The sequence below is a fragment of the Falco rusticolus genome, chromosome 2, assembly GCF_015220075.1.
Source record: "Falco rusticolus isolate bFalRus1 chromosome 2, bFalRus1.pri, whole genome shotgun sequence".
Taxonomy (NCBI): Eukaryota; Metazoa; Chordata; class Aves; order Falconiformes; family Falconidae; genus Falco; species Falco rusticolus.
This window is the reverse complement of record NC_051188.1, coordinates 79,649,269-79,663,453: the sequence shown is the minus strand read 5'-3', so window position 1 is coordinate 79,663,453 and position 14,185 is coordinate 79,649,269. Positions and strand designations below refer to the sequence as shown.

The window sequence follows — 14,185 nt, the reverse complement described above, 5'->3', positions numbered from 1 at the left end:
TTCAATGCATTGAGGATGAATTTTAATGCTTTTTACTCCACGTAATAGTGCAAGAGTGGGAAGCAAAATAAAGACTGTGGATGCTAGATCATGAGTTATCTCCATACATGCTTTTTAGCTTTCCACACTTGGCATTTTTACTTAGGTTTGCTAGAAGTGGATTTGTGAATCACCCACCGCACTTTGATACTCAACTTAGGGTGGTTGTCCTCAGCTGTTTGTATTTTTTTAATCAAAGCACATAAGCTACTACAATTTTCTTCTATTGCGACCTGCTGAGCTCTTCTGACCAACTTCCTTCTGTTCCAAACCAAAGCAGCTAGCTTCAGACATTACCCAGCAATATGCAATTGTTCCTGTTACTGTCCACAGGTTTACATTCCCAATAAAGTTGATGTCAGTTTTGCCGATGGAATACAATTGGAATGTATTTTGGAGAGATGGGAGGACAGTACTGCATACTATTGATGGCTCCAGCACAGTATAGGAATCCGATTTGCCTAAAGTCCATTGTCATTGCAGGGACATTAGCAACTTGAAGGCCATATAGTGACACTTGGCTTGCAGCCATAGTTCAACCATCTGGGACACATGGTTTCTCCGATGATCAGGGAAGATGGTTGACCTGCAGCTTTGAGGACAGGCAACCCTGTTGGCACTAGTTGCAGAAGCACGTATCTTACCCAGCCCTGTGAAGATGTCCTTGCTTGGGCAGATCTCCTGAAACCATTGCTGTTCAGCGTGGTCTCCATGATGATACTTTTCTGGTACTGTTTGTGGATCTGATCCAGACCCACAGACAGCACTGAGGGACTTCATCTCCCTTCAAACCTGTTTCAGCTGTCTCTGACCCACAGTCATCCTCTTGCTTAGGTCCCTGTTCCTACACCTGGGTGGCAAGCCGTGGCTGCGATGTGTCCCACAACACTTCACTCCCTGCATTAATACCTGGCACTGGAAGATACCACTGCTTAGGAAAGAACTGAGACCTTGCTATGGAGCATAATAGAGGCCAAAGACAGGAGACCACAGCAGTTTCTACAGCTGTTGTAGTGGGCTAAGATCATGTGTGTGTAGGGCACAGACAGGTTTCCCAATAATATGTGTCAAAAAAGTTCATCACCTAGGTCAGCACAGCCCAAAAAAGCCAGGGATTCAGCTTCTGACACACCTCCTGCAAGAAAAAGTGGACACAGGGACTCCAACATTGTCTCATGGTACAAGAGTTTCCTGCAAGATTGGTCAACACAAGATACTCAGTTGCCAGGGTCATTTCTGAAAGCAAAGGCAGAGCCAAAATCACATGTAAGCAGAGTTACAGTAGGGATGCACTGCATGGGAAACAGAGGCCTCTGCTTCAGCTTGCAGACTGATAATTAAATGCCACGAAGAAAATCAGCCACATATAAATCCTGTTAATTGCATTTCCCTTGGATTTTTGCCAGAAGAAAAATAATATATTCCTCAAAAGTGATGCAGCATCTTCAAACAATTAATTTCCCTTGTTTGAGAACTAACATTATTTCATATTTCTGTCTTTGTCACTGTTAACAAACTTCTACCATGTGTAGAAAAAAAAAAGGACAGGAAAACTAGTCTTCTCTGAATGCTTTGCTTGATTGTTTCAGTGAGTCTTCATCAAGACCAAGAAGCAGCCATTTGATTTAAGTGAGGAATGGTTCTGTCTGCCTTGGAAAATAACATGAAACAAAGCGGGGGAAAGCAGAATGAATAATAACTGAAGCTTTTTGGAGTGGAAATAATATTGTGATGAAACATTCAGTGACTGTGAAGCAGGACAGCATGAGTTGACGGGGATGGCTGGTTCCTGGCCCAGAGATCGGTTCTGTGAGACTGATTTCTTTCCTGGAGACAGTTCTGCAGTTTTTTGAAACATCTTCCTCTGAAAGAAGGAGGCATTGTCTCTTAATCCATAGTGTCTACCCCTGGTCCAGGACAAGGATTCCAAAACCCCTCAGAAAGAGTAGGGATTAGGAGCTCTGGTACTCTGACTGGCTTCCCCACTCAGAGGAACAGTTCAATATTAAGGACTGTGATGGAGGTATTACTAAGGGACCACTGAGCACATACTCCGCAACCTACCAGTTTCCAACTAGTCACATCATGTTTTGCTTTCAGATAGGGTGGGTAAAAAACACAGCTTACAAATTCAATTTCTGTTCTATATTTGATCCTCAGAACAGTTAATCCTCTCTGTAAACTGCAAACCCTATCCAGAATGTTATCCTGTTCTGATCTGCTGTTGGTAATTGGGTTTTCTTCCAAGAATTTAACTCACATTTGTGGGTTTTTTTTACCCTAGTAAAATTCCTAAATAAATAATACAAAAATATTTTCAAAGCCAGTGTACCCTCAGTTTCCAGTCCTGCTTTCTTTTGCTCATCTCAACCTGCTGTGTTCAAGACTTCTAGCACTTGGTGATGTCTTTCATTCAACTCAGTGATCAATGTCCAGTCAGGGCTGAAACTGGAGTGGAAACAACCTAAAATGATAATCGCTCCTAATGAGATTGGAAGAGAGTGTGTCAGAAGAGAGTCTGGTAAAACTCGGTTATGTATCTTGCATGGACTGTGAATATTGTTGCTGCTTCTGTACGAGCAGCTTTCATGGAGGATTCCTGAATTGCTATGGCAGAAGGCTGATGTGAACTTTTTCATTGTGATTTTCCCTGTTTCTCCAGTGGTCTTTGTTGTCCACATTAGTATGAAGCAAGATCCAGGACTTTCAGATACCACTGTGTAGAAATCACTGGAAAGAATTTATATTTCTAGACGTGTAAGCAAATAAGTCTTCCTTAAAAAACAGCAATAAACGAACTATCATAGATCCCAATATCTAACAGCAGCCTTACCTAAAATCCCATATCTAAACATCTTCCAGGTTTCTTATACTTTGAATTCAGGTACAAGCATAGCATAAGCACAACTATATCCCAACTATCTATTTTTTATTTCTTGCACTAATTAACAGTTGATATTTTGAAAACCACCCCATTTATCTGAGCTTCGAATGTTAGGTTGTATTAAAAATAGTATGCTAGATTTGCCAACTGCATGATGTAGTAGGGGCTTCCCTAAGAGAAGAACAGGAAATAAATGCATGTGTGCATGTGTGCATGTGTGCATGTGCATGTGTGGGGAAGAAAACATGAAAGCCCTCAGCTGAGAGTCCAAGCAAAAATGAAAGCTCCCCCAAACTCTTTAAATATCTCTTCTGTTAGAGGATGAGGAGTGCGGTCGATGTTTTATTTTACTTCCAGCAGCTGGAGCTCTGCGGTCCTGCTGATCCACACTTACCTTCGGGCAGTGATGTGACAACATTTATTTTAACAGGACACCTAAGTGAAATATACAGGTGGGATTTGTCTGAAGTAACTTTAACCATCTCCAAGTTCAACATCTCATGCATGTCATTCTGCTAGACTCCCTCTCTTGCCAGCAGAGAAAGAGGACAACTTCCAAAGGGTATATATCAGCCCACATGTCTCCAAAACCCAGTTCAAGATGGGATGAATCATCCTCTGGAGATAGCACCCACCTCCCCACTGACTACAGGGGAAACTGCATGACTAGCTTGGAGCACTCATCACTAACTTTTAGATGGCTACGGTTAATGGTTAAGTGGGGTGAATCCTTATAGTTTCCTAATTATATATGTTATCCTAAAATAAGAAACAGGAGCTGCAGACAGAGCTGAAGTATCAAGATCGCGAGACACGTCACTATATGGTAAGTCGCAATTCCCACCCCTATAACATCCCTGAACAGAAAGCTATAGGAAAAGAGATTTTTCTCTTTTTGGGAAAGATAAAACATCTGTGATTCACTCATATGTGTGATCCCCAGGGCAGTTTTGGACATCCATTCAGAGAGACAGCATGGCAGAGGCTGGCTCTTTCACTATGAGCGAGGAAGGATCTCATTACTTTTTAGAGTCCTTTGGGCTCATAGAAGAAGTGAGGTTGCATTAAAGAGAGCCTTGTGCAACCTATTGACTATACTAAGGGACATATTGCTAATATTCAGTCTTTCAGTACTAATGATTAATGGTGGAATATAACCAGGAACCAGGTTATAAACCAAGGCTGTTTGTGAGAGGCTGAGCTGAAAGTTTATTGTTTCCTGCAGTAGACATTTCAGCCTTTGAGCAATAACACAAATGTCTATACTCTGGCTTTTCTTAACACAAAAAGGGCACATGTTTGCTGCTAATGGAGTGCTAAGTACAATTAACCCTGTAGCACATTAATGCATTAGGCTTGAAATGTTTTGTAAACTGAATAATAAGGAAGCTTTAGCACCAAATGTCCTCACTAAATGCAAGTGAAGCTAGGCTGCTTGTTTCAAAACTACTCACACAGTTAATGTCTGACATTACAACATGCTTGATAATATAGGACTGTTAGAAGGGTAATCTTAGTTAATGGTGTAAGGAAATGCAGGTATGGTGAGGGGTCAGTGAAAGGCTGATTTGAAGCTGTAGAAATAAGTTTGCTAGAAAGGTGCTGAAACCAAGATGGCTTTGTCTTGTTTGTAGTAAACCAGAAGAATTGTATATGAGTCGCGTGAGTTGCTGTGTTTGGCTTGTCCACATTCATAGGTAATGCTAGCAGGAGACTGTTACACTTTGTCTTGGCTAACGTGAGCAGCAACTCTAACAACTGTAATAGACTGCATGTGACTTCAGAATGATAAACAGCAGCAAACAAGCCTTTCTGGGTGAGGGGCATAGAAGAATTATGGAGCTATGCTGGAATTACAGAGCTGTACTGGGGCTATGGGTTGGTCCCCTAAATGCTCTGAGGAGCCCTCACTGGGGACGAAAGAGAAGGGGGAGTAGGAGAGAGAGAGAGACCTCTGATATGACACTTTCTTTCATTTTTTTAAAACCATGGTTTTAAGCCATTTTGACTCTTTAAAATGTTTATGTGCTGTAATGTGATGGAGTTTTAGGAACCTGCTGTTCATTTCTTGCTGCTTTACAAGAACATCTAGCAGCTGCCTTGAATTCACTGGGGCCAGCTAAAATTGGAATGCCAGGGTTAGCTAAGACCAGCGGCCAGACTCAGGCTGTGTGACCTTGCACCCTCCCTCACCCACAGAGATCTGCCAGCGGTAAGAAAATGGCCTTGATCCCACAAAAACATACTTACACCTCACAGTGCTAAAATGGGTTTTGGCATCAGCTTGTGCATGCATGGGAAGAACCTGTGAACGCCAGCCAGGCAGAGCAGCCCCCGGAGGTGTCCATGCCCCCACAGCCCATGAGCACCCACTCTGCACACCCCTCTGACACTTGGCAGCTGAAAGGGTGTTGTCCTAAATCCTCATTCCAAACAGACAGGGGATGGGGTCCATAAGCACCGCAGAGCATGCTTGCCCTGCTGTGCCAAGAGTTACCGGCATGCAAAAACATCTAATCGCCTTGAACCAATCATCATGCCATTATTTTTCTGCTGTGTTTTGTAAACTGAATCCAGTTTGGTGTGTTAAAAATAGCACGATGCGCTCTGGAAAAATCTGTTGGTTTTGCTAGAGTCTAGGCATTTATACCACAGTTGCTGTTGTTCTAATTAAAAAGAGAAGTTCACATGACAGAAATTATTCCGGTGCGCTGACGTTTCAGTGCAATAACCACAGCACCAAAATGCAATCTTAATGTTGTTCTGTTCATTGCGGACCTTGGACCAAGAGGAACAGTGGCTATGGATGGCTCAGTGTCCTGCTCCACAGGTCAGTACAGCAGTCAGAAAGGTTGAACTCAATACATTTCTTTGAGAAAATAACGAAGGTCATTTATCTGTTTGGCATCCAGAATGACTCAGAAAACCAGCAAAATTACTCCAAAACTCTTTAGTTGCTTTCTGAAGAGGAAGAAAATACCACCCTGAATGATTTCATAGACTTCTTGACAAAGGTGGCGGTCCTTTTCTTTTTTTCCAGTTAGTTGAGGTCCTATACCCCTCTGACTTTCCATCCATGTTACAAATATGATGTTGATTAAGACACTGGAAACAGAAATCCTCTTGAATTAAGTATTTTTCTCAGAGGAACTCTCAAAGCCACTACCCTGTGACATTTGGAAATGAGAGCCATGAAGCCACCCACCTGGGAATAGGGCCACTGGCTGGTTTGGTTTTGCTACCATTTAAATCTCAAAGGTCAAAAGAAAATGTTCCCCAGTAGTTTCTTCATGGAAAAAGATCAGGCACAAGCTGGGGAATATTTTCTTGCTGGTGGATTTTTAATTTGAAACAGACTCAGTAGGATTTTTTCTTAAAAATGCAGCCAAAGGGTTAATAATATTAAGAAGGAAAATAAGACTCCAGATCCAGCTCAGGTTTGGCAGAGCAAACCTCCCTTCCTGCCGGCAGGTTGGGGGTTTTGGGTGCTTGGTCCCATCTAGTGGCACTCCAGGAACAATGAGAAATCCCTGTCCACAGTGGCACTGCAAGATCCCCTTCTCCTACATCAAACGGGGCCACGGCTTCCCCCATCGCACCTTTTTCTCCTTTGCCTGGCAGCAGAGCAAGCTGTGGCAGGGGTGGGACACGGCTGTGTTTCACAGGTGTGCTAAGCCGAAGTGCAGAGGGAGGCATGTGTCCAGGCAAGTGGGAAATGAACTGCTGCGTGTCTCTGGGTGAAAGGATCCTTTAAAAATGAACAAACAGAGCAGCTCTTGTTTCCCCTGCATGTGCATCCCCTTTGCACAGGCACTGGATAGGAAGTGCGTTATGCTGTAATTTCATTTTTCAGTCAGCTCCAAGAACAAGTGACCTCTTTGAAGCTAGTTTGTGCAGAGTCATGGTTTGGTGCACGGCTGGAACACTGCAGAGCCTTTGATCCTCCCTCTGCTGCCGCCCCAGCACAGCCATCCCCTCCATCTCCTGCTTTGTGTTCAGCTCTACCTCCACCAGCTCAGCAGGCGGCCACCCCATGGGACACCCCCATCCCCTGCCCTTGGTTGGGACACAGCTACCAGCAACCCAAAGCCTTCCCCTGGTGGACACAAAACCCACCCTTTGGTGATCCTGAGCTCAGGTGCCTGTGGAGGTACCGTGGTTGGTGTGTGCTGGGCTGGGGTGGGTCATCTTGTGTCCCAGCATAGGGAGATGCTCAGTCAGCTTTGGTGAAGATAGTTTTGTGCCTGCCCATGTCTACGAAAGGTCAGTTTATCAAACTGTGACAAACGACCAGAAGCTTTTGAGGCTGCAGGCAGGATGGGGATGAGGAGAAAGGGCAGGAGCTGAGTAATTTATGGAGGCGAGGGCGAGGCTTCCCCAGCATCACGTTGGAGCAATGTACAGCTGCACTGGGCTGGGCTCCCCTCAGCTCCCAGCCTCCCACTGCCCTCTCACAGGAGGCTATGGGACTTTTGGTTGTTCATGGCACCAGCCTTGCAGGTATGGACTTCAGCCTTTCCTCTGGGACCTGCTGGCCTTGGGTTTAGACGTTCATTCAACCCCTGCTGATGGTGCCTCCATTATTTCAGTGACTATTGTGAAGGGTTTCCAAGCCAGCAAATTTTCCTTCAGTGATGGCCTCCCTCGCTGTGCCCCTCTGGACCTGCCAACACACAAACCTACTTAGCTTAATTCAACACTCCTGTCAAGTGCTCATCTGCAATGTGCAGGCTCCCAGGGGAGGTGGCATGCAGCTCTCTGAGCCTGCTCTGTCCCTTCATTTACCCCAGTGCTGAGGTGAAACAACTTCTCCCAAAGTCAGTAGCATGCCCTACAGCTGCACCGGTAAAAATTCAGGATGAGGCCGTGGAAACCCAAAATTACCTATGAATAGTTGCTATCACAGCTAGCACTACCAGAGGATGCCCGGTTCTATTGCACAGCGCTGGCATGTCCAGCAAGCCAGTTGCAAGTTGGAGCTGAGCCCTTTCAAACAAGTGCTGTTATAATGAAGCTCCTACCTCGTTACTGGGTTGATGAGTAGCTTAGCATTGATTTAATGAATTCACTGTAGAAGCCTCCAGTACTGCATTCCTTAGAAGATTAAGGGTTGTGAGGGTGGCTTTTTTTTTTTTCTTTGTAATGACGTTGTTACTGAGGAGGCATGAGAATCTGAGATATGCCCTGCTTACCCCTGGATGAACCCCATTTACATGGCATTTTTACTGCAGGAATGGAATCCTTCCAAACATTGCACAGATGGAATTTCACATCTGACAAAAAGAAACAGATAACATTTAGAGAACAAACCCCCCCTTAATCCGCCTGAGTTTGCGTTTGCTTGGTCTGCGATTGTGCCTCTTCTGCGTTCTTAGTGTCAAAAGTACTCTCCAGAGACTGGTTCTGAGAAACGCTTTTTTTTTCTTTTTTAAACCAGCACAGATGACAGACAATGTGCTTTCCCAACATCTATGGAAACACTCACCACCCTTTCAAAATACCAAAACATTTTCATACTGAACTGCAAAGATGCCGAGGAGCTCTGTACAAGCCTTGCTTCTGGGGGCCATCAGGCAACTAACTCATTAAGCCCTGGCAAAAGAGAAGCGGCACCTTCAGCTCGGCAGAGCCAGCACGCTCCCTCCCACCAGTACAGAGGAGCCCGCGGCAGCGGAGGGACCTTTGTCACATCTAAGCCCTGAGATGGATGAAGAGGAGCAGCCTGCTCCTGGTGCAGATTTGGATTCTCCAAGGTCTTGTTCCCGAGGATATGACTTTGACGGTCACGGTGGGTCTCCAGGGCAGTGGCAGAGGGGACAGCAGGCAACAGAGGCATGCGTGGTGGGACGGGACTGTATCAGCTCTCCCTTTACCTCGTTACTGCAGTCACTCATACAGCAAAGGGGAGGGAAGGGAAAGGGTTTCTTTGCTGTTTCTTTTTAAAGGAGAAACAAAAGGTGAGGCTAGGTGAAATGAAAATTTAGAGCAAGAAGACAAGAGAGATTTGTATTTTGCAAGTCAGAGTTTACTTGCTCTTGAGCCTTGCAGCAATTCTTAATTACAAAAAAGGCACTTGGTTTGTAGCCAAAGAATTGCTGACAAAAAGAAAAAAAAATTACAAAAATGCAGCGGCATTGTTTCTGTTTAAAAGCTGTCAGCTCAACAGCATGCGAGCTCTCCCTTCAGCCAGAATATATTTCTCCTGCAGTTTTCCCTGTGCTGTGAACCGTGGTTCAGCAAACAAGGCAGGCTAATGGAACTGAAACTTTTAATTAACATTTATCATCATTTATGAACAACTTAGCAAAGGTGGTGGGGACCTCCCAGCCCCCTGGCGATGCAGCGGCACACCCCATCGCACAGCAGTCAGGCACCTGCCTGCCGTTCAGCTTGGCAGTAGCAAAATGCCCATTGCTAAAACCCCTGGCAGAAAATCTCCACATAACTCGGCACGCCATGCTTTCTGGCTCCCACTGCTTGGTGAGAACCTCTCCCCAGGCAAAACTTTGTAAACACATTGCGACGCTACTCTGGGAGAGGCAGCCTGCACAGCTGCTAAACCAAGGATCCCCACACCAGCAGCAAAAGCTGGCAGCACCCAGCCCTCCCCTGCTGCCAGCTTCCCCTTTCCCCTTTAAGCAAACATCCATGTACAAAGCAGAAGGCGCTCAAGATCCCCCCCTTCCCCTTAAAAAGAGATTTGAAGCGTGCAACTGCGCTGAATGCAAACATGCATCTAACTTGCGTTACAGAAATACGTCGTGCAGCAAACAGCCCTCAGTTGCTGCTACGTCTGGAGATGCTACTTTGTGAAAAACAGCAAAAGTACCTTTTGAATTCTTCCATCAATATCCAAATAAATACACTTGGGCCGGTAAGTTGAAGAGGCAGATCCCATCTTGCTACAGTTGGGCTTTCACTAGACTTTTTTCCAGTGTCAAACAGAGCAGAAAATAAGGTTTATCCTACCAAGCTGAGCCACCGCTGCCTGCCAGTTTGGTGTCCCCGCTCTTCTGTATCCCACTGTACTCTCATTCTGGGAAGGTCCCTCCTCTAACATGCATGCATTTTGCTGTGCCTCTGTCTCTCTCTGCCACCTCCTTTTAGTTTTGCTTCCCTCCAAATCCAGCTGCCTCAGACAGGGAAAGACACAGGCTCCAGATGCTGTCTGCAAGTGCCCTCTCAATTCCCATAGCAACAACCCCTCTCGGCTTTAGGGCTGAGAGCTGCTGGGCATCCACATTGCAGCTCTGACCCTGGGGCTGACCAGCTCCTGGTATGCACCAGACCAAGTGGCACTTATCCCCCGGGGGGGCTAGGGAGGGGGGAAAAAACCCTCCTTCATCAGGGTGGTGAGAGATGTCATTCGTTTTTATGCTGAAATAGGACCGTAGTTATTAATTAGTGCCGACCGTTTTGGTGAGCTACCTGCACCCTGTGGGTCGTGTGACAGGCTCCCAGCTTTGCTCTGAGCTGGCCAGGGCTCCAGCTGTCTCAGCCCAAACTCAGCAGCTTAATTGCCGCATCCCTCCTCTTATCATTACAAGGATGGAAAGAAAAAGCAGTAGCTTTTTTCACCCTGTAAGCTCCAGAAGCACGAAGAAAGTGTGAAGCCCACACTCTCACCCAGCACCACCCGTGCCACACCTGGAGTGAAGGAATTTGTTATTTAAGGGAATGTGAAGTGTCCTGGCAAAGGCATCTCCCGTGGGAAGTCACAGCCAAAAACCAGGAGGGAGACGAGCATTCGACAGTCGATTCCCTGAGCGGATGCCAAATGCCATCTGCTTTGTGTCTGTGCTGTGCTGCAGTGCCTGCGCCTGTGAGGAGCTGGAGCAGTGGCGGAGAAGGGTGATGCTGGTCATGGAGGGGAGAGAGCTTTGGAGGCAGCGGCTCCTCTGCCTTCACGGGGGAGAGGCTGGCTGATGGGCTGCAAGCATGCAGTGGCTGGAAACAGCTCGTCCTGTGAGTGTTAGTTCTTGGTGTTTTCTGAGGCTTCTGATGGAGGAGCTGCAAAAACATTGCCTGGCCTCTTTTGCGCTGCAGTCTGGGACAGCTGGAGTTGCAGCAGCAGCGTTAGTGCTGCCTTCCCTGCCCACCCCCAGGGCCTTGCTGCAACTTGAGAGAGATGCAACTGACTTGCAGAGGAAGCCAATGTGGCCCTGCGGGCTACGGCTCAATGCGCAGCCTCAGCTGCCCCCTGCAACACACGGGCAGGGCTTGTTCGCTGTGCGAAGTGGATTCGTAAGAGCTGGCAGGGCTGAGCAGGTCTTGGAGCCAGCCTGGGAGCTAGAGCCAGGCTGGCCTTTCAGACCAAAGCCAGTGGTACTCCTAATGCCCTCAGAGCCAGCAGCAAGGCGACTCTTCGGGGAGGTGCAAGCCTCTGCTTCAAATCTTTCCTCTCTAACAGCTTGGAGCAGGCACTTGAAATGCTCCAGGAGAGAGTCCTTGCCACTGTAGGGCTATCCTGTGGGCTGTCCTCTAGGCTGTCTTACAGTCTATCCTGTAAACTGCCCTGGAGCCCAGCCCCTAGGCTATCTTCTAGGCTATTTTGCAGTCTATCCCATAGGCTATCCTGTGAGCTATGCTGGAGGCTAATCCCTGAGGCTCTCCCATAGGCTATGTCCATGGCTATTCTGAGGTGGGAGCAGCCTCTCCCACTGCAACAGCCCTGCCACATCATCCCCACTGCTTCTGTACATCAGTTAGGGCTTCTGTGACTGATCATCTCATACCCTGCTCTGCTAAGCATTGCCTTAACCCCACTGACAAATGGCAGGTATCTGAGGAAGATGGCCATGGCAACAAAACTGCAGTCATTTGGAAAGAGGCACCAAGAGCACTCACACTGGGAGATGCGCATGGGGTGTTTGGTTTTGTAGAGGAGGAAGCTGAGATCTTCCCCCGTGACAACCTGCCCCAGAAGTGGTCAGACAAGGTCACTGGTGCATTGAGGGATTTGATTGCACATCATTGAGACATCTAGTGACCCAAATCTCACACCGGTGAGCATTCACCCTTTGATTTCTATTTAAAAAAGTGACCAGCTTCTCCAGCCCGCAAAAAGACAGGCTCCAAAATCCAGGCAATAAACCTGTTCCTGCCTCTTCACCCTCTTACATACCCATTGTCCCTGTGGATTTAAATTGTGTTTCTTAAGCTCCAGCACGCATCCCACTCCCCCTTAATTACATTAATTCTTGTTGGAAAAAAATAATTTTTTTACAGCTTTGCTGTAAAATTGCTGACTACTGCACTTTTCAAGAACTTTTCATGTAGAAGTGAATCTACAAAAGCTGACCTCTCAGAAATTATGGGAAAAACCTGATGCAATCTAAGGCACAGCACAGGCCCATGACTGAAAGTTGACAACAGATGGTATTTAAAGAGGATGTGCAGCTCCGTGAGATTGCTGCCTTCCTTTAGCTGGTTTAACCCTCCTGAATCTCCTTATTTTATTCTACACTGTGCAACATGGGGCAAAAATTACTTAGAAGAATTATTCTATCTTCCCAAACCCTTCAACAGTTCATCAGCTGGGCCAAATCCTGGCAACACAGCTCCAGATGACGTTTCTCCGTTGTTTGCCTTGACGGAGCATTTTGACCAGCTAAGGGCAGCACTAGGCTATTACCCCCAAACCACAGGTGGCACATCAAGTGTTGCACAGCTCTGCTTTGCCTTTTCTGCTAAGCTGTTTACTGAAGTTAACACACACCACTTTGTACACACAACCCTTAAAAGTAGATGTGCGGGGGTTGAGCCTTTGGCCCAACGATCTGGTAGCACCCCAGCCAGATGTCACTTAGCCCAGTGGGTGCTCCCAAGGAGTAAAAAAGGTGCTTCTGTCTCCCGATCCTGGCATCTGCTCCATGTACACGGTTCAGATGTAGCTTTATTAGCATTTCCAAGGTGTAACTGGAGGATATTCAGATCACACACGGTTCGCACTTGGACTCATCACTGCTGTTGAGACACAAAACATCCATGCTGTCTTTGTTGAGATCTGCTCCCCTGTTGCAAACCCTGTCTAAAGGGTGGCTGGAAAGCTTTAGGGATGAAAAGCACTGCCCAAACCACTTTTCATGCAGGCCTGGGGTGGACTGGCACTGTCCCCTCTGTCCCCCTGCCTCCAGTTATGTCTACGCATATGGGACCGAGGTGGTGAGCCATTGAGGATAAGGTGAGGGCAGCACTGCAGACTGCCAGCCTGCGTGGTCCCCCCAAGGATCTGCCCATCAGACATGTCTTGAGGTAACAACATCCTTTTGAAATAGTTTCCCAAAATCTATAGCTTCTCCCAAGCACCCCCATCAATGCCAGTCACCTACAGACACCCATGGGACAGGGTTTCCAGGGCTCACTTCCCCCGTCCTGAAGTCACTGTGCTCACACCATGGCGCCCACCACAGCACGACCCCCAGCCTCTCTAAAACCTAGGTTTTCCTGCAGCACTCAAGAAATAAACTACCCTTTGCAACCTGCTGTGGGTAGCTGCACATCCAAACCAGGGGAGTGCAGGGTGGTAATCTCCAAAGGGATTTAGATGGGGAAAAAAAAAGCCAGATAAGTTAATCCTTTCAGTGGAAGATTTCCTGTTCAGTTTTCCTCAGAGAAACGCATTTTCACATGCCATTGCTGAACCCTCTCTCCCTGCTGCTCTTTGGCTCTCCTTGCCCACCGTGATGGAGAAAGACCTCTCCATGCCCTGCCAGGGTGCCTGCCTCTGCCCTGCACCCCCGGGGAGGTTGCTGGGGCCGGACCCCACACCAAACAGGTCACCCCACCTGAAGGGCAGGGGGAGGTGCCTGTGGTTGAGGTGGCAAGGGAAAACCTTGGGGTTTCTGCAAAGCACAGAAAGTACCAATGTGCCCCTGGAGGGGGTGGTTAGGGTCTAAGGTTGTATTTGGAGATGCCCCCTGGGCCACTGGGACTGGAAGGTGCAGCCTGGCCTGAGAATCGCCTAATGCACACCTGGAGCACGACTCAAGACAAGTATTTTAAGGACAGTGATACATTTTGAACACAGTTTGCCTAGAAGAAAAAGCAGAGAATAATAATTTTTAAAAATCAACCTTTTTTCTTACCTACTCCCAGCTGCTTCCTCTGCCCACTAACCCCTTCTCTTGCAGGTCCCCTCCTTCAGCTGTAGGTCTCTTGCACGTGTCTGCCTGTTTCCACGTTCCCACAGGGCTTCCTTTTACTGCTTTACCTCTCCACGCCATTTCCCTCAAACCTACTGAAATGCCTGATTACCCCCGG

The 14,185-nt window shown here is 47.1% G+C and overlaps 1 protein-coding gene across 1 annotated transcript in view; it reads right to left on the bottom strand.

The window, feature by feature from the left end:
- PDE9A (phosphodiesterase 9A) overlaps positions 1-10,927 on the bottom strand; it is a 51,409-nt gene extending 40,482 nt beyond the window's left edge. Inside the window, exon 1 of the mRNA XM_037377796.1 lies at positions 9,753-10,927. Within this exon, the coding sequence (XP_037233693.1) occupies positions 9,753-9,821 (69 nt within the window). The 5' untranslated portion in view covers positions 9,822-10,927. The remainder of the gene's footprint in view (positions 1-9,752) is intronic.
- Between the last annotated feature and the right edge of the window lie 3,258 nt (positions 10,928-14,185).